At 45.2% G+C, this 23,447-nt stretch overlaps 1 protein-coding gene across 1 annotated transcript in view; it reads right to left on the bottom strand.

Moving 5' to 3' along the window:
• The window catches only part of LOC115196014 (zinc finger protein GLI2), an 86,005-nt gene that overhangs the window by 30,396 nt on the left and 32,162 nt on the right, over positions 1-23,447 (bottom strand). The window contains exons 3-5 of the mRNA XM_029756449.1: positions 14,559-14,664; positions 3,943-4,142; positions 1,489-1,662 (exon numbers count right to left, since the gene is read on the bottom strand). Of these exons, the coding sequence (XP_029612309.1) occupies positions 1,489-1,662; positions 3,943-4,142; positions 14,559-14,664 (480 nt within the window). The remainder of the gene's footprint in view (positions 1-1,488; positions 1,663-3,942; positions 4,143-14,558; positions 14,665-23,447) is intronic.

Genomic DNA, 23,447 nt, shown 5'->3' with positions numbered 1-23,447 from the left:
GTTGTTATGACAGTTTTTATACGCACAGCAGGCTGAGGCCTTTGGCTGCCTGCCCCTGGCTGGCCTGAGCAAGCAGAAGCTTGGCCCAGACACAATGCAACACAACAGCTCATTCAGAACCCGGGCCTGCTGGATGCTGTACAACTAAGAAACTGGAGGACAACGTTTACACTCTCAATGTACACCCAGGTAGACCGACTAGCGTCAGAGCAATAATTGAACTTGTACAGGACAGGTAGCAAAACTCACTGTCTGTGTGTCAAATCAAACCCGACCCTTCACCTGGGGCAGAGGGGCCCGATCTCTCTTTCTCTGAGTGTATGGAGCGAAGTGTGAGCTGCTTGAGGTGACACCTGTGGGGTGAGCTGTGTGTTTTATCGGCAGAGGAAGCAGTAGTGGTAGCAGCTACTGTAGGAACACCGGTAGCCGCGAGCCTCGTACGGCGACGGATAAGGGCCGCCCGTATCTCCCATTGCCTTAACGTCTGTCGGGATTCCTGTAAATGTCACGCAGCAATACAGCAAAAGGCAAGTGAATATCAGTGGGTGTCCTAATCTGAACCCATCTGTTATGATGAACACAGTCATGAACACAGTCAACTCGTTTGATACCCAAGCTTCTGTATAGGGTGGTTTTGATGTCGTGTTCCCTATCACCACACTATAGCCTAATGGGTAACGCTATTGCACGGTAACACTATCCCTGTGTATAATAATCTGTCTCCCCCTAGACACCACTACCCTTTTAAGGTGACAGAGGTAGTTGAGGATGAAAGTAGGCGTTCATTACATTAAACAGACTTCTGGCCCAGGCGCCCTCTGTCTCACCCCTCCTCCCCCTGTCCCCCTCCCCCCCTCCGAATGAGCAACCTCCTCCAGTAAATGTCATCTCGGTACAATCAGGTCTGTTGTTTATGGAATGTCCTGGCACAGACTTGAGAGAGGGAAAATACTTACTGAACCTATACTGTGGTTACAGTACCTGAGGGCTTCTGGCCCGCCCTTTGAAGTTGTTTGAAATGAAAAATGTATAAAAAGCCTTTTTTTTATGTTCTGCTGTCTACAGGTCCATTGATCTGGGGTTTCATCATTCTCCTACGGTGAGGTTGTTGCAATCTCAGTGTTGCTTTTAAAAGTTACATACTTTCCAATAGAAATGCCACCATATTATAGTCCTAGAGTACACACTGATGCCAACAGAGGAAGGGGCAGGGGACACAAATAAAATCTTTCCCCTAAAATGAATGTTACAATTCATACCCACACACGTCCAAGGGTGGAAGTCTGGGAACTGGTGAAGTATGAGAACTCACCACTGTAAATCACCAGGAATTTAGCTCAAAAATACTCGTAAAAATGTTTCCCCTTTTGGGACTGTGTTCCCATGCATTCCACCCCTTCCCACACAGACAGTATCAACCTGTTGTGTAGTTACAACAGATTTACAGTAAAGAGGGGTGGGCCTCTATGTGGTCCCAGTCTAACTCACCTTCCATGGGGGTGATGTAGTTTGGCAGGTGTGCAGCTGCCGCCCCACCCCCCTGCATCAGCAGCTCTCCGTAGGGGTTACGATGGCTGGTCATCAAGTGGTAGTACTCAGCAGGGCTGGCTCCGGGAGGGGGCAACCCAAACAGACCCCGCTCTTTCAAGTGTTCATGCGCCACTGCATGGGGGAGACGAAGGAGGAGAATGAGCGAGGGAAGACAAGAACATTGCAGGGAGAGGAAGGAAGGTTTAGGGGGAATGAGGGATGAATGAGATGGGGAGAGAGAGAGAATGAGTGAGGGGGGAGGGAGAAAGACATTCCAGATTCCAGCCCCGGTTGGTCTACTTGGTCTCACCACATGCTGCCGGAGCCGTTTGAAAAGGGTTAGGGTTAGGACTGGCGACATGATGGCATTGTCCTAGGGAGACATTATCTGCATCCCAAATGGCACTCTATTCCCTACATAGTGCACTACTTTTGACCAGGGCTCTATATAGAGAATATAGTGCCATTTGGGATGCAGTCATTGATGCAGGACCAGAGGAATGGGAGGGCCTGGCTGGCTGGGCAGTGAGGTTTGTGATGTGCAGTGAGGCGTGTCAGTAGTCCTGCAGATTAAGGACACAGACAGACAGATTGAGAGAGAGACAGAGAAACAAAGTAGTGTTGGGGTTTCTCTCTTTGATAACATGCACACACGCACGCATGCACGCACACCCTGAAGGAGCACCCTGAATCCTACGGTGTTAGTCTGTTAACAACTACACCCAGTAAAGCCCTTTTAAAAGTGTCAGGGGCAATAAGAGTGGGATATGGCCTATAGCTGCTGTTGAATAGCAGCACTCTGTCCCAGAGGCTTCCAAAGTCCATCTGTTTCTCCAGGAATTTAGGAGGAAATATCTGCTCTGTTTATGGTTTGGGTTAGGCTCCAGAGGAGGAAGAGACCAGGACTCCTCTCTCTCTCTCTCTCTCGCTCCCCTCTCTCTCTCTCGCTCCCCTCTCTCTCTCTCTCGCTCCCCTCTCTTTCTCGCTCCCCTCTCTCTCTCGCTCCCCTCTCTCTCTCCCCCCCCCCCTCTCTCTCCCCCCCCTCTCTCTCCCCCTAATGTGTCACCTCTCCCACTGGAAGTGATCTTTCAGACACAATTAGGCCGTGCTGCGCTAAAAGAGAACAGACGTGTGCTTGTACTGACTTCATATAGCAGAACCAGACCTTTATTTTCTCCTTCTCTCCCTCTCTCCTGGATCACATAACCACTTAAATGGAGGGAGTCACTTTGGATCAGCACAATGAGGAACATGTCTTTTGAAGCAGTCCGATGAAGGCCCGAGCAGAGCTGAGCCGTCCCTGCCGTACAACTGTTCTTTCTTTTCCAATCAAATGAACAGAAAGTCCATAGAAAGAGAATGTGAATGACGAATAGAACACAGCGGACTGGGCCCAAAGGAATCCTGAGGCCTGTCAATGCTAATGTCATGCTAATGTGATGTAGCGCAGAAACGACATTAAGAAAAGAGCAGCAGAACCTCCGCCTGTTTATACCTCCGTTCTATGTGTCGGCCAACGACAAAGAAGAGAATGTCCTGAAACCATTTCATTTCCATTAATAGTATTCCATATTAAATCAGTTTTAATAGAAAACTTGGAATTCAGAACAAAATCCATCCCGAAACAAGGTAGTCCTATTAAAAGTCCTAGAGGATATAACAGTTGTTTTTCAAAAGGGTCACGTGGGAACATCAAACGTCAAACTAAACGTCTGCCGTCTCTCAGTGAAATCCAAGGCCGTCTCTCCGAACCACCTATTTGCGTTCCCTCAACCGAAAATAGCCACCTTCATTTTCTCCCTCTTTCCCATGGCTTTATCACTGCGAGATCTCCAACCCTGCGCTGCTTATTTAACTTTAAAAGCAAGACCACATTACTGTTGACAGACTGTAAAAGGTGATTTATTTCCTATTCTGGCTCCTCGCCTCCACCCGTTATTTTAATTCAGCTCTGAAAAAGAGTTGTCATCACATCGCTCTGAGGTAAAAAGGGGGAAAGTTGGGGGGAGTTCCATAGGGACTGTTTAGTTTGATCAATTTCCATGGCTTTCCAATAACCCCCTTGGTATATTGAACACGTGGTGAGAAGAGGGAGGTCAGAGCTTCACAAAAAGCAATATGTAGCATGTAAGACTAATTCATGCAACGATGTAGCACCGGCTCTACATGTCTAACCTAATCTGTATGCCCACTCAAACATGCTGTTTACTGACAATCACAGCCGCAAATCCCCTCTCGACACTGAAAACAATTGCGTAATCCTCAGAAGTCAGAATCCTTCAATTCTCCACCAAGCTTTCAGTAATAGATCAATGAAACAATGCCTTCTGTTGGGATCCACATTGTAAGGTGATGCTCATTGCAGTGAATGACCTTGGATGTTGCACAATCTAGACATGCAGTTGAACTCACAGTCTGCAGGGCTGAGTCCGCGGGCTGCAGAGATCATGGACAGGGTTGGGCTGCTGTGAATGGAGCGGAGGTAGTGCTCCATGTGAGGGTTGAAGTACGGGTGAGCGGGGCTGAAGGGAGACTCCCCTGTCCCGGCCGCGTGGGGGGACAGACGGATCAGAGAGATGTCTGACATGACCGGGCTGCCACCTAGTCCAGGACTGCAGGAGGGAGAGAGAGAGAGAGAGAGAGCGAGAGAGAGCGAGAGAGGGAAAGAGAGAGAGAGAGAGCGAGAGAGGGAAAGAGAGAGAGGGAAAGAGAGAGAGCGAGAGAGAGGGCGAGAGAGCAAGAGAGAGAGGGAGAGAGCGAGAGAGAGGAAGAGAGAGAGAGTGCGTTATCATCTTAGTTCATGTACACTGTGGTTCATGGCGTATTTTGTCTCTTGTGACAGACGGAAACCTATGAACGGTTTCTTTTATCCAGAAGTTCTCAAGTTCCTGTGATTTTCTTTAAGTTACAAGGGAAAGAAAAACAGTTACAAATTAAAGTAAAACAATCAGACCCTTTGCTGTATCTCACCTGACCTAAGTCCTTACATGACATAGCCTAACCATTTTCCCATCTGATACTACAGACGGGTGCAGACCGTGCTGCACGATGCAGTCAGAGCACTCGTTCACACACACACACACACACACACACACACACACACACACACACACACACACACACACACACACACACACCTGAGACATTTGTATAAACTCTGCAGGCAGGCCAAGTGTGTCAGCCAGCCAGGTCTAAGCCTGAATAATGAATCTAAGGTGAATCTGATACGCTCTGTCTCCTTGCTCTGTGTATATAGACTGGAATGAGAATGAGATCACGTCTAATATCATGATCCACATCCCAGAGGGCACCCTATCCCCTAGTGAACTATAGGCCCTGGTCAAAAGCAGTGCACTACATAGTGAATAGGGTGCCATTTGGGACGCAGGTCACTCCTCATCCTATCAGGGCTTTGATCTGGAAATACGTTAGAGACAGAGGTTTCCTGTGAGATGGGGTCATGGAGCAGACTGTGTGTGTGTGTGTGTGTGTATGTGAGTGGGTGTATGGAACGCAACCATGCAATGTAATGATATTACATCCCTACGGCATTACCTGATGTCACACTAATTTACCCTAAATTACCTTATCCACAGACAAATACACTGTAACATAAGGTAGGTAGGTAGGTAGGTAGGTAGGTAGGTAGGTAGGTAGGTAGGTAGGTAGGTAGGTATAGATAGATAGATAGATAGATAGATAGATAGATAGATAGATAGATAGATCTCTCTGTCTCGCTCTCTCTGTCTCGCTCGTTTTTCAACCACTCCACAAATTTCTTGATAACAAACTATAGTTTTGGCAAGTCGGTTAGGACATCTACTTTGTGCATGACGCAAGTAATTTTTCCAACAATTGTTTACAGACAGATTATTTCACTTATAATTCACAGTATCACAATTCCAGTGGGTCAGAAGTTTACATACACTGAGTTGACTGTGCCTTTAAATAGCTTGTAATATTCCAGAAAATGATGTCATAGCTTTAGAAACTTCTGATAGGCTAATTGACATAATTTGAGTCAATTGGAGGTGTACCTGTGGATATATTTCAAGGCCTACCTTCACACTCAGTGCCTCTTTATGTGACATCATGGGAAAACCAAAATAAATCAGCCAAGACGTCAGGAAAAAAAGGTAGATCTCCACAAATCTGGTTCATCCTTGGGAGCAATTTCCAAACACCTGAAGGTACCAAGTTCATCTGTACAAACAATAGAACGCAAGAATAAACACCATGGGACCACGCAGCCGTCATACCGCTTGTCACGTCCTGGCCAGTAAAAGGGGTTATTTGTCATTGTATTAGGTCAGGGCGTGGCAGGGGGTGTTTGTTTTGTGTGGTTGGGTATTGTGGGTTTAGGTTCTAGTTTTCTTATTTCTATGTTTATCTAGCTTTTCTAGTTCTATGTGAGTTTTGTCAATGACCTCCAATTAGAGGCAGCTGGTTGTTGTTGTCTTTAATTGGAGGCCATATTTAGTTGTGTTTGTTTTCACTGGGTTTTGTGGGTGGTTGTTTCTAGTATAGTCTATGCACCTTACAGGACTGTTTTTGTCGTTTGTTTTGTATTGATTAAGTGTTTTCTTTAATAAATAAGAGGATGAGCACTTTACCCGCTGCGTTTTGGTCCCCCTTCAACGACGAGTATGACACCGCTCAGGAAGGAGACGCGTTCTGTCTCCTAGAGATGAACGTACTTTGGTGCGAAAAGTGCAAATCAATCCCAGAACAACAGCAAAGGACCTTGTGAAGATGTTGGAGGAAACAGGAACAAAAGTATATATATATCCACAGTAAAACGAGTCCGATATCGACATAACCTGAAAGGCCGCTCAGCAAGGAAGAAGCCACTGCTCCAAAACCGCCATAAAAAAGCCAGACTACGGGTTTGCAACTGCACATGGGGACAAAGATCATACTTTTTAGAGAAATATCCTCTGGTCTGATGGAACAAAAATAGAACTGTTTGGCCATAATGACCATCATTATGTTTGGAGGAAAAAGGGGGAGGCTTGCAAGCCGAAGAACACCATCCCAACCGTGATGCACGGGGGTGGCAGCATCATGTTGTGGGGGTGCTTTGCTGCAGGAAGGACTGGTGCACTTCACAAAATAGATTGCTTCACGAGGAAGGAAAATTATGTGGATATATTGAAGCAACATCTCAAGACATTAGTCAGGAAGTTAAAGCTTGGTCGCAAATGGGTCTTCCAAATGGACAATGACCCCAAGCATACTTCCAAAGTTGTTGCAAAATGGCTTAAGGACAACAAAGTCAAGGTATTGGAGTGGAAGGCTACCCGAAACGTTTGACCCAAGTTAAACAATTTAAAGGCAATGCTACCAAATACTAATTGAGTGTATGTAAACTTCTGACCCACTGGGAATGTGATGAAAGAAATCAAATCTGAAATAAATAATTCTCTCTACTATTATTCTGACATTTCACATTCTTAAAATAAAGTGGTGATCCTAACTGACCTAAGAAAGGGAATGTTTACTAGGATTAAATGTCAGGAATTGTGAAAAACTGAGTTTAAATGTATTTGGCTGAGGTGTATGTAAACTTCCGACTTCAACTGTAGATAGATAGATAGACAAAAAGTTCAACCCTCAACATAAAACATGTTACTCTGCCTCTGGCACTGTAGCTGATTTCAGCATTTGATCTGTCATTGTTCCTTTAACCCCAGACAGGGATGATACTGAAGATAGTCACACTGTGTCTGATATGAGTTCTAACCTGACCCATGGAGAGGAGGAAGTGAGGAACTCATGACATGTCAATGAGAGGTGTGTGTCCTGCTTGGTTACTGCTAGCTGTACAGACAGATCCTCTGACAGGCTGAAGATCAGAGGATGCAGCAGCACACACCAGGTAGTCTCTTACTACAGCCACTGTATGTCTGAACCTCTGGGGGTGGAGCCATGAGTCTGGAAAGCCAGAGTACACACTATGCAGGAGACACCAGACTAATTTTCCTTCAGCACACCAGAAACTAGTACATACTATCTCCATTCAAATATAGGTATACCCTGACTGAAGACTTAAAAAAGGTTGAAAACAACTTCATTTCACAAAACCTTATGCTTAAGAGTTTCTCTAGTTACCCAATGAGAAACGATTGAACAGTTTAGTGTCTGAAGCTGGAATCTTTGTCTATTTGCACTCCTTCTCTCAGATGCTTTTTGAATACAGACGCAGGTTGACCTCAATCGCTCAGTTATCCCCAGTACTGTCTGTCTCCAGGGGCCGGTTAGTCTGTGCTTGACCCAAAGTGAGTCCACTCCGTTTCCAGTAAATGCCCCCCAGACGACCAAAGCTTGTCTCAAAGCCAACTTTCTGCCATGGGCCAACTTTCTGCCATGGGCCTTAGCTGACGGATGGCCATAAAAGGCTCTCTGTCTGAGGCCTGAGAAGAAACAGATATTCCATTCACAGAAAGCCTTTAGATTACTGGGCAACTTAAAACGTCAACCTGATATTATGGACTGGAACCTGGCTGCAAAATGCTCTTGTCTGCCTATAGCTCAGTCCGTCGCTCTCTGGGCCTTTAGCCACAGACCTTTTCATCTCCCTGAGTCTACCTACCTGTACCATGGGAAGGAGTCTACTAGGTCCAGAGAGCCAAACAGATAAACCACATGGCCAAAAGTATGTGGACACCCCTTCAAATTAGTGGATTCGGCTATTACAGCCACACCTGTTGCTGACAGGTGTATAAATTCAAGCACACGGCCCTGCAATCTCCATAGACAAACATTGGCAATAGAATGGCCTCACTGAAGAGCTCAGTGACTTTCAACGTGGCACCGTCATAGGATGCCACCTTTCCAAAAAGTCAGTTTGTCAAATTTCGCTACTGCTAGAGCTGCCCCGGTCAACTGTAAGTGCTGTTATTGTGAGGTTGAAACATCTAGGAGCATCAACTGCTCAGTCACAAAGTGTTAGGCCACACAAGCTCACAGAACGGGACTGCCGAGTGCTGAAGAGTGTAACACGTAACACCATCTGTCCTCGGTTGTAACACTCACTAGCGAGTCCTAAACTGCCTCTGGAAGCAACGTCAGCACAAGAACTGTTCGTCGGGAGATTCATGAAATGGGTTTTCATTGCCGAGCAGCCACACACAAGCCTAAGCTCACCATGTATAATGCCAAGTGTTGGCTGGAGTTGTGTAAAGCTCGACCGCCATTGGACTGTGGAGCAGTGGAAATTAGTTCTCTGGAGTGATGAATCACGCTTCACCATCTGGCAGTCCGATGGACGAATCTGGGTTTGGTGGATGCCAGGAGAACCTGCACCAATGCATAGTGCCAACTGTAAAGTTTGGTGGAAGAGAAATAATGGGTTGTTTTTCATGGTTCAGGCTAAGCCCCTTAGTTCCAGTGAAGGGAAATCTTCACAGCATACAATGACATTCTAGATGATTCTGTGCTTCCAACTTTGTGGCAACAGTTTGTAGAAGGACCTTTCCTGTTTCAGCATAACAATGCCCCTGTGCACAAAGCGAGGTCCATACAGAAAAGGTTTGTTGAGATCAGTGTGGAAGAACTTGGCTGGCCTGCACAGAACCCTGACCTCAACTCCATCGAACACCTTTGGGACGAATTGGAATGCCGACTGCAAGCCAGGCCTAATCACCCAACATAAGTACCTTACCTCACTAATGCTCATGGCTGAATGGAAGCAAGTCCTCGCAGCAATGTTCCAACATCTAGAGGAAAGCCTTACCAGAAGAGTGGAGACAGTTATAGCAGCAAGGAGGGGACCAACTCCATATTAATGCCCATGATTTTGGAATGAGATGTTCAACGAGCAGGTGTCCACATACTTTTGGTCATGTAGTCCATGTAACATTGCGACGGGAAAGAGAAAACGATGGTCGTATTTTATTGCAGCAAAACATTGTGATTGCGTCACGAGTGAAGCAAGACCAATTGTTTGATTTGACGGAGATAACGATCTGATTGATATTTAAAATGCCTCACGGTTATTAACCCTCGCACCACTATTAACTATTAACACATCATCTACATGAACTGACAAGACCTTGTCATAGAATACCCCAGGGTTCACTAGCGGTTCTGGGGGGCCCCCTAAATGTGGAGTATGAAATAATTTTTACATAACAAATTTTTGCTATCGTTCTTTTTTTACATCCGTTATTAGACAGTGGCAACGATGATGATTATGAACATGGTCTTTTGCCTGCTAATGCCTGCAATGCAGTGAAGAAAACGATATGACGACAATAACGTCTAATGTAACTGGCCCCTCTAACAGTACAACTGGCCCCAGCTTGCCCCCCCCCCAGTTGAAATGGTCTAGAACCGCCATTGCCAGGGTTGCCGGGGTTACAGTAAGCTATTTGCATAGGACCTGAGATGTTCGTATATAATAATAGCAAGCACCTACATCAGGCATCTGTCCCTTCACAAGATCATAGACCTGAATAGATGTAACTAATGACTTTTAAATATGGATCACATAAATATTGATCTCTTTAGCCAGCAGTCATGCAAAAACGAGAAATGGTTAACTTAAACAAAACCCTCGTCCATAAAGAAGAGTATGCCTTTACTTAAAATGATAGGATGTAGAGAGAGCAGCACCCTAAATAAGTAATACAATATTCAAATGTTAAAGGCCCTCCAGTGGAATGGTTTCATCATTACTATGCAGAGGCCTGGGCTTCAGATGCGACCGAAGTTTCAAACATACATTGCCTGGCCGTGAAGTGTATCTGGGCCTGGCGCCGGGCGGGTGTGAGATCAAGGAGGCTGTGGAGTTCTCAGTCGCCCTGCTGAGCAGGAGGCACCTCCAGTCCTACCTTGGCTGTTAGCTCGCACAATGCAGGACTAGACCGACGAGTTGCTAGCCTAGCCTTTACAGTCCCAACAGAGAGCGCTATAAAGCTGGAGCAGATGTATACTTGTTCTAATTAGTCCACTTAGTGTTCTGTCTGAAACACTTTGGGTAATTGAACATGATTTCATTTACACCTCTCCTCCGCAGACATTACCTAATTCTACTCTACTGTAAGTGTTCAGTTGACGGTGGTTTTATAAAGGCTGTCTGGATTTAAAGTGTGCTCAATATGAGATATAATTTGTATAATGAGGTGTGGATAACTATATGTGTGTGTATGCTTTGTGTGTGTGTGTGTGTGTGGTGCATGTATGGCTGGTGTGTGTGTGTGTGTGTGTGTTTGTGTGTGCCTGTCTCTGTGTGTCATGTATCTGTGCTGGGCCGCTGCGGTGAGCGACACTAGAGATTAATTACAATGTGACGGTGTCTCCTCTGTAGCTACCTCAGGGCTGGAGCTGTGATTTAGATAAATCACATCGTCCACTTCAGGGCTAGAATGAACTGCTGTAGATTTATATGGGCCTGGACTGCAACATGATATGGATGGTTTGGGCTTAAACTTCACATGCAATACTTTCAGCAGTTCCACATATGCAGAAAGAAGGGGAAATTACTTACAACAAACAGTTCATTGGATTAGAGGGTTTGAAACATCGGAATGTTAACATATCACTATTTCCGTGGACACAACCATCCTTTGTTGACTCTGGTCAGCTCAGTATTGCTACCAGTGGCAGTCAGTGCCGTTTATGATGAGGGAGGATGTTTTTCTTTCTTTTTTTACACAAAGGTAGGTGCACACAGGTCGAGAGAGTTTAACTACGGTGTAATCATTAGTCCAACAGTTGCAAATTAGAGTTTCTATTGGACAAATTCTGGTATTTCTTTTGCTTTGTCCCCATATTAACTAAAGTAACATCTTAGTCAACATAGCTAATAGAACTAATGCGTTAGTAAACCTGATACAAATATGCAGTAACGTTAGTGTATAGTCACTGTAAGCAGTTTAGCAGTTACACCGGCAGGCCCCGGTGGAAATAAATTCATCAAACCAAAAGCTTACCTTGACTTGGAAGAGTTCCAGTGCTGTGTTGGATAGTCATAGCCAGCCAGCTACCATAGCATCCCTCTATTTGAGCCAGGTGTTTGAGTAGGCTAAATTAGCCAACTGCATTTGCTAAGTAAGTAAAACTGAAAGTGAAAAAAAAGACAAAATCTCTCTCCATTGCTTCTCCTTCATTTTTGAAAAATGTATTTGTTAAAAATTGTTCAACTATTTTCTCTCTCTCTCTCTCTGAGTCAACTAGCCAGCACATTTTATGCACTGCGGTGCTAGCTAGCTGTAGCTTATGCTTTCAGTACTAGATTCATTCTCTGATCCTTTGATTGGGTGGACAACATGTCAGTTCATTCTGCATTCTATGGAAGGGGGTGTATTGTAGTCAGTGTACCAAGAGGAGGACGGAAGCTAGCTGTCCTCCGGCTACACCATGGTGCTACCCTACAGAGTGCTGGTGAGGCTACTGTAGACCTTCATTGCAAAACAGAGTGTTTTAATCAATTATTTGTTGACATGTGAATATATTTAGTATAGTTTTATCTAAAAAGTAACTTTTTAAATGTTTTAAACATTTTATTTTATTAAATTCACTGAGGAGGATGGTCCTCCCTTTCCTCCTCTGAGGAGCCTCCACTGATTGCTACCTACTAGGAAAGCTGGCCAACCTGTAGCATTAAAACTACAGCTGACAGGTACAACTGTAGAAACAGTACTGCCGTAATGACATTATAAATAGTCTTGCTTACCTGACACATAGCAATCCACAACGGGAAGAAACTACATGATTAGCCTCTTAAATATGTACCTTCTGGGCTGACAACGACTTTACCAATCAACCAAGCAAGTAATCTCTGCAGAGTTGTTCCTGACAGCTCTAAACAAACAGATGGGAAATGGGAATGAGACAGCGATTATAGAGTCGTTAGAACTGAAGTCACAGAGCAACAGAGCCAGAAGCTACAGTGTTAGGATATTAATGGGAATGTTGCACTCACTGGCAGCCTCTATCAATGACTTGATCTGTTCTTATAGCCCTGGGCTGTTTGGTAGACTTAACGCAATCCTCCTCCTCATAGATAATAATGGGCAGACAGGCACGGTGTTGTTTTTCACCCTTGGTCTGGGAAACTCAGGATGGGAGCAAAAATATCTGTTTGGGCCACAACTTGTGCACTTTGTTTTTGAATGATCATAGTGATAGAGGTAAAAAATGATTCTCTCTGGGAATAATGCATGTTAAAAAGATGTCATATTCTCTCTGAATTGTCATTCGTTGGAAAGTACCTAACTATGCTGTAGCTGTGGATGTCTCTTACAACAGGTCTTCGAGTGAAAAACGAAACTCGTAAAAAGTTTTGGGAAGTTTCTAGAACAGCCATGATTTGTCATAGTGTCATGAAAGCCGGGACAGTTTGTGTCGACGCACACACTCCATGCGGGTGGTTTATATCATAGCTTCAGTCCAAGCTCCTGCATAGCTACCCGGCACAGCAAAGGAGATTAGTATCCCCATCCCTACTGTTCTCTGTCTCTAGCTGAACCACTGCTTTCAGCCCAGGACTGCTCCTGTCCTCTCACTTGACAGTGATTACAAATCTCTCCTCCATACAGTAGAAAAACCTCAGAAGAAGAGACTCTAAGCTTCTCTTCCTCTTCCCACTTCCTCCCACTGCCGCCGCTTCCTCCCCACTTTATGACAGCTGTGACAAAATAACCAGCCCTCTCATTATGTAATATGCAAACAATGATAAAGGGGACTGTATGGAGATGTCATGTTAGACAATCAAGCAGGGGACCTCTGACACGCAGCCACCAGCGTATAATAAAGTGGGCCTGACTGGCGCGTCTCCTCGACAAATGACACCACACTTAATTTGCTGTGCAATGTTCCTGTAATTAGAGTGAATTTGGCACAGGCACGGGGAAAGACAGCTAGATCAAGGTCTTGATGAATTAGGGGTCCACTGTCAAGATCAAATCACATTAATCAAGGTGGCCGTGTGTAGAGACAGGTTTTTCTACCCCCTCTACTTCCCTAGTGCTGTGATAAATAGCCCTGCTGAAGCCAGGCAAACAGTATGTATCACCATCAAATCTACTGAATTGAAATGGAAATTAAGCTGAACACTATTTCCAGAATTCTATTGACTTTTTTGTGTTTTACTACTATCGTTTTTAAGATAAAGATAAAGTCTTTACTATAGCAAAGTCAAAAACGTTCTGGTTCAATTTCACTTGTTAAAGGACTGAGATGTTGCTACCAAACCAATCATGGCCACTACTAACCAAGCTAATCATCCAACGGACTGCACAGTAACCTGAAAGTTGAATGAATGTACATGTAACTATCATAGAACCAATTACTACACTGTATTGGAGACCTCTGTACTGTGTGAGAGGGTAATGATGTTGTTTTCTTGGGACCAAACCGATTAGGACCACTATAACACAGTAATGAATGTAGAGGACTGTTGTAGGTAGAGGGGAAAAGGTTGTGTGTGTGTGTGTGTGTGTGTGTGGGTGTGTGTCATGTCATTTGTGATGGATCCAGCACTGTATAGCTAACTAATGGAAAGAGGATGCGTATTGGCTGGCCACAGGCTAGTAGATTGATACTTGGCAAAAAGAAAAGCTGTCCCCCATAATCATCAACTGTTATAGGAAATGAGGGATGTGAGGAAAAATGGTAACATTCTGTGTTAACTGACATTGGATAGTAATTTGTACTTTTTAAAGATAATAATATTTAATCTGTGATATTAAATCTGGGCAACACATTTACTCTCATCCTTCAAAGTTGCCCTTTAAATGGGGCGGCAGCGTAGCCTAGTGGTTAGAGCGTTGGACTAGTAACCGAAAGTTCGAATCCCCGAGCTGACAAGGTACAAATCTGTCGTTCTACCCCTGAACAAGGCAGTTAACCCACTGTTCCTAGGCCGTCATTAAAAAATAAGAATTTGTTCTTAACTGACTTGCCTAGTTAAATAAAGCTAAAATAAATTAAATGTTGGCTGAAACAAGGCTATCTAATAGCTAATTGCTATCTATTGTAAACAGCTTGTGTATACAGTAGAAACCAGCCTGAAGAAGACTTACCCATGCATGGCATGTAGGGCGTGTGGTTCATAGTGGTATCTTCCCTCATGGTGACGCATGTCAATCGGGATGGGCGTGTGGAACGTCGGGAATACGTGGTGAGGGGCTGCAGGACAGAGAAAAAGAGGGCGAGACGGAGAGAAAAATAGATCAGACTTAAAAATAAGAGCTGGGCTTTTCAAAAGCTACGTTTCAAAGGCAAAACAGGGCTACGATAAAGCAACATGAATTTCAGAGCAAGCTGAGCAGTTTCGCCTAAAATATTGGCACTATCACACAAGAGGAGTGGAATAAATAAATAATCAAAGTCATCCTAAGAAATCCTACATCTTGAACATAAAAGATCTCCAACTGGGCTTTTGACAAAGACCTGCAGCTAGTCAGTCTTTGAACTAAGGGGGATGATGGACTGCATCAAGGAGAACTGGAGCCCCGACGCTAACCGGGCCTGACAGCATTGGGAAGAGGCTTCTTCTTCTAGCCCCCTGCAACAACACTACCCATCCAAACAGTAACAGCACGGCCCTCGTCAGACGTCTGAGCAGGTGGTAGACAGTAGACACTGTAGACAGCACTGACAGGGTAGTATACTGTACCCAGCTTCTCACTCAGTCACACTATAGTCTAGTCGAATCAAATTCCCGAAATGCCACAGTATTATTTAGCTGTGAGAGAAATCATTACTCAGGGTTATATAGGATTACAGGCTTAGAGTCAAAGCCCAATGAAACACACATTAAATCAATTCTAGTTTCATTTACTTAAGATATATTAGTACATTTACAAAATATAGTGAATGCTTTGTAATTGAAGCACCTTTCTCAGCAAGGCTGTTGGAAGAGACCTGATGCGCTAACTTTCGTGTAAGACGCGCATATCATTTGAAGGTACTTTTCAATGTCATGTTACTGTATTAGGGTTAGTATGAAACGGGAATGCTTTAAAAACAGCTTTACAGTCTCTTAACCAAAACCAGACCCAGGGACACAAGAATTGTATTATTTATGTCCGGAAACACAAGAGAGCACAGCTGGCCACGCATGGAAAATTGAAAAGAAGCAAGAAATGAAATGTCGCTTTTATGAGGCTCAGGTCATTTTTTTAGAAAACATTTTGATGTAAGGCATTTCAAGACAAATTTGAGGGCCCCAAAGCAGACGGTCAAGGAGAAGGCCGGTCTCCAACCGAGAACTCCCCCCCCCATACTAAGACACCGGTCGGTCCAGGATCCAAACCAATAGGAGGCATCCCTCTGCAGGCCGCACCCCGCACCAGCTGGCCCTAATTTATGTTTTACAAGAAACTCCCTGACGGAGATTGTTTCTCCATCCAGAACCTGTTGAAGTGAACACTATGCTGCGTCAACTGCAACAGCATTGCTGTGTTTCACAGCAGCGATTTCGAAAGCAACCCTCGATGACTCTGGCCTGAGGGTGATCAAATGGAATTCAGTGAGGACTTTAAGAAGCTAAAGCCCCCCCTCTGTCTCTCTCCTGACCACACCTCTTTAATGGAGAGAGTGCTGGGCAGGCAGGTTACTCCTGAGGAGCTGAACAAGTTCTTTGTATAGAGAGGGCAGAGTTTGTATAAGCTAAGGACACAGAGGTCAGAGGACAATGTGGGCAGAGAGGAGTCAGGCCAAACATATATTATACTAGCATTCTGGTAATCTGGGCTGAAATAGGAGCTTTTCTGTCCACCCACCACCGCAGAGTGGTTTCTGTAGCGACCACAACTGTTGGCCTGTTTGAAAAGGCTTCGTGGTAGTGGAGCTTCCCATTTTTGGGAAGACTTGGAGCTCTTTCTAAACATCCCTGTATGAAAGCCAGCCAGAGGGGACCTGCTTTACATCACAACCAGCAGTAAAGTACCTCGGACAAACAAACAGTGAGAAGTCAAACCGCTAGGCAGCAGCAGTAGTAAGGTCACGGGATATGTCACAAAGACCGTTTCCTTGTTTGCAAATACAGAAGTTACAGAGTTGCACATTTCACTTGACAGGTCATGGATACTGGGCAGCGTCCCATCGAGTCAGAAGGGACTGTTTATAAAGTGCTGAAAGGACAGGGCTGTTGGAAGACTGTTTCTATTTTAGCGTTGTTAGAGGGATCAGACTAGGAAGCAGGAGAGGAGCTTAGAGAAGCGTGAGGAGGCAGGAAACGCTGGTTATTTCTGGCTTACAGCCATCCATCACCGACAGGGCTGTATACAATGAGGAGTAGAAGAAGAGAAGAATGGTGCATCATTCATAAACAGTCCCAGCTTCGTTATTTAGTTCCCCCTCCTTTTAGTAACATCCCACACCACGGAAAGAGAATACTCAGATTGCCAGACGTGAGATCCAACCGTATCAAGGCTCCACTTCACACAACACCATTAAATCAGCTGATATGGTCACAGCTAATATACAGTCTTTGCCGTAAAACAGTCACTCGTTTTCGGGTGTTATTTTCAGAGCTCAAAAAAATGTTTTTCCCCCCTTTTGTTTGAGATGATCAAGGACCTTGTTTAAATTTGCAGATCTAATGGGCCTCCGTTCAGCCGGTACCTACACCCTTCACTGAAGGTATAATCCCATCCGCCCCCGTAAAGTGTTCCAGCGGGGTAAAATGAATGTTAGCAGGGCAGCGCTCTGACAGCCGCGGCAGCGCCATATTTAATTAATTGTATTTTAATTATGTCCCTCATTCACCAGGTACACAATCTTCCTTGGCTTTTCTCGACAGCCTCCTTTTTTTTATCACTGGGCTCAGTCGTACAGATAATAAACTTCTGGTTTAAGGTAATTACTTAATCAGGACAAACCTGTGTGTTAAGCAGTGCTATTAAGCGGTGTGGTGATAAATCAGAGCTGTAGCGAGGGTGTGATGCCACTGGGTGATTACATCCACGGTCTAATCAGTCTCTGGGAGACCCTTGCGGTCGTTAAGTAGCTACATTACACAAACAGCATGCTAACAACACGGTGCTTGTCGCGGGGCCGTGGAGGACGACAGAGGAGGCCCATCGGGATGTTTGTTAATGCCAGCTAGGCAGCCACCAGCACAACGCAGCATGCTCACCTTCTGCACGGTGATGCGTGGCGGTTATTGGTAGGTGGCTCAGGACCTAGCTGACGAATGCTGATATCTTCACCCTCCACTCCCTGTCCCGCAGCTCATGGTGGGGTACTGTAAATATTACACTGAAGTTAACAATTCAAATTAACCAGTCGCAGGAAGGACGGTGGAGCTTTTGGTGTAATTCCTTATAATCACATTTGTATGTTAAAAGCTTTTAAATTGAGAGGCTACTGAGAGCTATTTCCGAAAGCCAATCTGAAAATCTAAAGCTGCTTGTTCCCCTGCCATCTCCCAGAGTGCCGTGCAGCACGAGGCCCTGTGTGTAGCAGCAGTTGGCATGGGGTTTTGTAGTTAGGACCTCCAGGCAGATTATTCTGGAGGTATTTCCTGTTTGAGTGAGGCTAATTTCCCCTGTCATTCTGCTAGTAAGACAGAAAAGCTTTTAATTTCACTGCTGAGGTCTCTCCTCTCAGGATATACTGTCAGCACATTAAGCCATCCAGTTCTGGGATCAGTTTGGACCTGAAACAAGAGGAATGTTATTTTTGCCTGTATAACAGAAAAGCAATAGGACTGTCAACACCTGATGAAAGTATATTCTGACTTAAAGACAGACACAGAAAGGATTCCACTCCGTATAATTGTGGGAATGTCCCTGAGTGGATCTCTGTGTGAAATAGCATGAAGAGTTGGAATGTTTTTTTTTTTTTAATCGTTTTTTTCACCATCAAATGTGTTTAGTCCTCCAGGCCAGTCCAGTTCAGGCAATGCAATGTACAGTACGGTCCCATTTAGAAGCCAGTGTTTCTGCATGTGTGTGTGGAAGGGTGTGTGTGTGTATGTGTGGAAGGGTGTGTGTGTGACTATGAGAAAGTGAGAGGGCCTGCTGCGGTGCTCCACCAGATGTAAAAACAAATGTTATCACCCAAAGACTAATAGATGTGAGGGCCTAAGCACCGGGACATTCCAACACTGCTTCCCCCATGGGGGGATTGGACCCAGTCAGTGAATCAGGTGAACACATGCAGCCTCCTGAACTCTCCAGAGCGCTCGCCTTTTGTTCTCCCCCGCTGCGTGTGAACAATGGACCTGTCTGGGTGATAGAATAAACCCTGCTCAGGGTTGGTCAATCCCCCAACTGGTCCACTGAGTTGACTGGCTCAGGACGCCCATGCTGCCTCTTCTGCCTGCCTCAGGGCTCTCTCAGGGCTGCACTACATACAACGTCCCCCCGAGTGGTGAAGCCTTTTGTTGACACGTGAGAAATGTAATAGCAGGCATCCGTAAGGGATGGAATTAGTGGCTAATATGGACCTTGTGGAATTAAAATAGCAGCTCGCAGTCATTTTCATGCGTGATTGATTCGAGCAAACGTATATAAAGTCATCCGAGTCTTATGTTTAAAAACAGGCGCCCAGGTCAGATAAAAACATTACTGATGTGTTTTGTCATACTTATGAACAACTGTCAATGTGAGTTTCCATTGTGAAAGATCAATATCCTCCGTTCTCACAGTAAAGTCACTTTTCCGGAATAGGTCAGTGAGTGTTGAGTGGGGCCACATCACGGTGTGGGTGTTGGGAGCCGCTTCGCTCCGTCATGTTTAGGTGACCCAGTCCTGGCTACTCTTTGTCTCCTGTCCCTCCTCGACCCCTCAACCCCTCTCTCCCCTATTATCCCCTCCCGTAATTCACCCCCAACCATTATTAATGGTGCATTAACTTGGCCTACACTTTTAATGAGCCTGTTTTGGTTCGCACTCACTCAACCATCCTGCGCAGTCACACAAAGAGGGCTATTATTCTGGTGACAAAACATCGCTACGGTGGAAAACGCCTGTCCCACACACAGGGGAGAAAGATACACAGAGGCCGGTCAGATAGATCCACTGCTGCAGACTACGGAGAAGACGGACGGTGATCTGCTGAGGGGATGGGAGTCAGTTAGTTACAGCAGCAACGCTCCTATGTTTTAGCATGTTGTGTTTAAAACAGCTGTGGAGCATTATTGTTGTTCCTGCCTGCCTGCCTGCCTGCCTGCCTGCCTGCCTGCCTGCCTGCCTGCCTGTCTGCCTGCCTGTCTGTCTGTCTGCTGGAGTTTTGAATGTCAGGTGTGCTTTGCTTTATGGTGTTTTTGGTCAATTAAAACAGAACCCCGGGCATGTTTCCATGACAAACACTTCAGAGGGGGAATATGACTCAAGCATGAGTCACTCGCACAACAGCTTTAAAGGCCCACTCTGTGGTAAAACGCCAGTAGAAGACCAAGCCCTGCAGTACACTGCATTACTGAACACTACAGTAACTATGCGCTGTGGCTGTAGGACTAAATCGTCTTTTCAATTGAAAAGCAATGACTTAATACGATAAATCAGTCAAGTTACCATCCTTATTCTAGAACACAATTACATTTCTTAAGCCATATGTTTTTCACCAGAGCTCGCTTTTTTTTTTGCCAGTCTCTAAAACTAAATAAAGCTCAGACACCAGAGAGAGGAAAGGTAAAAACAAGCATTCGCCATCTTGAGACAAAGCATATACCCTCAAATAACCACTACTCTTAAATCACAATACTCTGTGGCATTGTGCAGGCCTGCTGGAGTGGGGCCATTTCCTGCGTCGTGGGGACGGGCCTGTCCGTCATGTTGTCAGACTACAAAGTGAGAGGAATGGCCTTGGAATGCTGACTCATACAAGTTCTGTCCCTGCATTGTGCTCTGTGGGGCGCCGGCCGGGTCCCAGAGGCCCCTAGTGTGCATGGCAGGTACAGATAACGATCTGTGGCCCTGACCCCTCTGACTCTCTGCTCCCTGTGTTCCCAGATCACCCTATAACGCAACTCCCGCTGGTACCCCCGGGGCGGGGCGCGTGATGCCCAAATAATTTGAATAAGGTCCAGAGATCAGCTGGCTGCCCCTCCTAGATCTCCGCTTGGTGCTGTCCTCTGCTCTCCTCTCAGCAGAAGAATATCACACAAGTTTACAATTAGAAGGTTTGAACGTAACTGAACATAGAATGGAAACATTCCAAGTTCATAACAACAACCTTGATAAGGAACAGGAGAATAAAGAGAATGAATGCCCTCATGGAACGTTTTCAAACAAACAGGACAGAGTAAAGACAATAAACACACAATGTTAATGAGTAACAAAACTCTGTTAAAAACAAACGTACTATTTTATTGGCACTAAAAAGAGGCTGGCCTGCACCACACGTCAGCTGTTGCTATCACAACAGTTAATGAGGAACGTCTGTTGTTTTATTTAGAGATGACCAATGCCAAAAAAATTTTACTCAAGTATTTTTTCCCTAACATGTGAAAGTCGCCACAAAAGAGTTTGCATGAACAGAAGAAAAAAAACACAATACAGCCAGGATTTTTATGGAGAGATGACGGCAGGAGTCTGTGAAGCCTGTAGCCTCACTAGCCTGTGAATCCCAGACCAGTGTTTCTGACTAGGAACAAATATCACTCCCCTGACCCTGCCCCTCCACTGCCTTTCTTTCATCCCCCTTTCTTTCGACGTTGCGACGGAAGCCTGCTCCATTTTTGCTCCAGCTCTGCCTATGTCGCGCTCACCGCTGTCGCTCACACTTCCGCGCTAAGCAGCAGGCCAGGACACACATTGCAACAGCCAACGGGGCTCAGCCAGGAGGATATCTCCACTCTAGTCTCAGACCCCTGGCCAAGAACTTCAGTCACATCCCTTGACATGTTCTGTAGTCTGGCTGCAGTAGCAGCTGCTTGTCTCTGTGTGTCAGTAAGCTACATCCCGCCTAGCTTTCCTTTGGTCACACACACTAGGCTATTCAAAACCTCTTTAACGTTCTGGCAAATATTGTTGAACAAGCCCTGTGCACACTTGCAACAATACGCCCGTCGTCGGCTGAGGGGCCTGGATGAGGCTGGGGCCAGTCTTTTATTAAGACTGCTGCAGTGACTTGACTCCACCACCCTCTCCAGCCATCCCTCTCTCTCTCCCTCTCTCTCTCTCTCTCCCTCTCTCTCTCTCCCTCTCTCTCTCTTTCTCTCTCTCCCGCTCTCTCTCTCTCCCTCTCTCTTTCCCTCTCTTACACATCCCCAATAGGACACCCCTGACCCCCGTAATTCAGGGGCTGAATACCAATGGCAGGGGCACAAAAACCCAGGCAAATAGAGCAGTGCGTAATGATAAAGTGCTTAGTCTGTGAAAGCCGTTGCCCGCACAAAGAGAGGAGAGTTCGCAGTCAAACACGAAACTCAAACCTCTCATCTAACTGAGTATAAGATTAACCGAGATCTCCAACAACTCACAATCAGATAAGGGATATTTTAACAAGGAATTCAATCAATGGAAAAAAATCACAGTTTTGAATTTTAGTTTTATTAAGCAGTCAACTAAAACATCGGTAGGCAACCCTGTTCCTGGAGTGCTGCAGGTACTGCAGGATTTTGTTCCAACTAGGCACCACACCTGACCAACTGAGCTAATTGATCAGTTCAGTGATTGCCTAAATTCAACACACCTGGTCTCCCCGGTTCGGTTAAATCGAAAACATGAAGCCCCGCAGGGTTGCCTAGCCCTGAACTAAAGGTTAGCGCTTTGAGATCACGAGGCAAACAACACCATGGCCATCCATTGCCCATGAGACAAGCTATACAGTATGATAGACTGTATCATTGTGTGGTCATTAAAGTGAGACATGGTTGAAAACCTCTTCCTTCAGTAATTCGAATTAGACCATGTATCCATGACTTGTGAAATTCCTTAATTAGAAAAGGAGAAATGAACAACATGATTCGCGACATTATTCTCGTCTGGGCCTGCTTAGCTAGTTAATTAGTGTGTACACGCTCAAGCTTCGGGTGGAAGACAAAGCATGTTACACCAACAATTCGTTTACAGAAAGACCATTGGCCTACTGAGAGCATCAGAGACTGTAACAACAAACACTACACTCCTTTCATCCATTTGTCGTATACCTTAATTAACATACATACTGTACAGAAAGAACATTAACGACATGTATAATCCCATAGTCAAATGAAAGACACTCAGAATTCTGCTGCTCAGGCTTTAACCTTTCACCGCAGTGGGCTGAATCAGGGTCACCCAGAGAGCTTCTTGGTAGTCTTAAACAAATCTACTTTGAAACAGAAGTATAAACCTCACACACATGGTTGTGGGCTTAAACAAAGAAGACACCTTTATCATGTCAGATATAGAGTTGAGTTTGCATCCCAATATTACACTTTATATACATCACAGGAGGCTGAAATATAACAAAACGGTTTGACATAGAAACAAAAAAATATCTTTATAATTATGAAATTATGAAAAATATGAAGAACATTCATATTTGGCCATGAGGCCAAAGAGGGCGCTTTTGGTCATTGGCTGCAGTAAAGGGCTACAATGGAGTAACCTCATCCAAGTTTTCCATATAATACTAGAATCTTGAGCTGCACTCTCAAAAGAAAGAACAGAACAGTGAAGGTTTTTACCGACTGAGACCCTGATTGTGAGTTGTCCTCAGACTCAGCTACTATCAATCTGACCAAGCCTAGGTACTCGGCACTCATAATTACATGGAGTAGAGCTCAGTGATTCCAGCATAATTTGAGAGAGGAAGGAATCCCCTTGATTGTGATATGAGGTGCCAAGCATGGGTCCTGCTGGGGTGGAGAGCTGAGGCTCCCTAAACCCTGCTTGCTGCATCCCACCTGTGTGTGTGTGCGTGCGTGCGTGTGTGCGTGCCTGCGTGCCTGCGTGTGCATGACTATGGGGCCAAAGCAGAGAGAGTGCTGCTGTGCAGGACCATCAGTTCTACTCTGGTTACACCCCAGA

This window comes from Salmo trutta, chromosome 6, assembly GCF_901001165.1.
Source record: "Salmo trutta chromosome 6, fSalTru1.1, whole genome shotgun sequence".
Taxonomy (NCBI): Eukaryota; Metazoa; Chordata; class Actinopteri; order Salmoniformes; family Salmonidae; genus Salmo; species Salmo trutta.
This window is presented reverse-complemented; position numbering and strand designations above follow the sequence as displayed.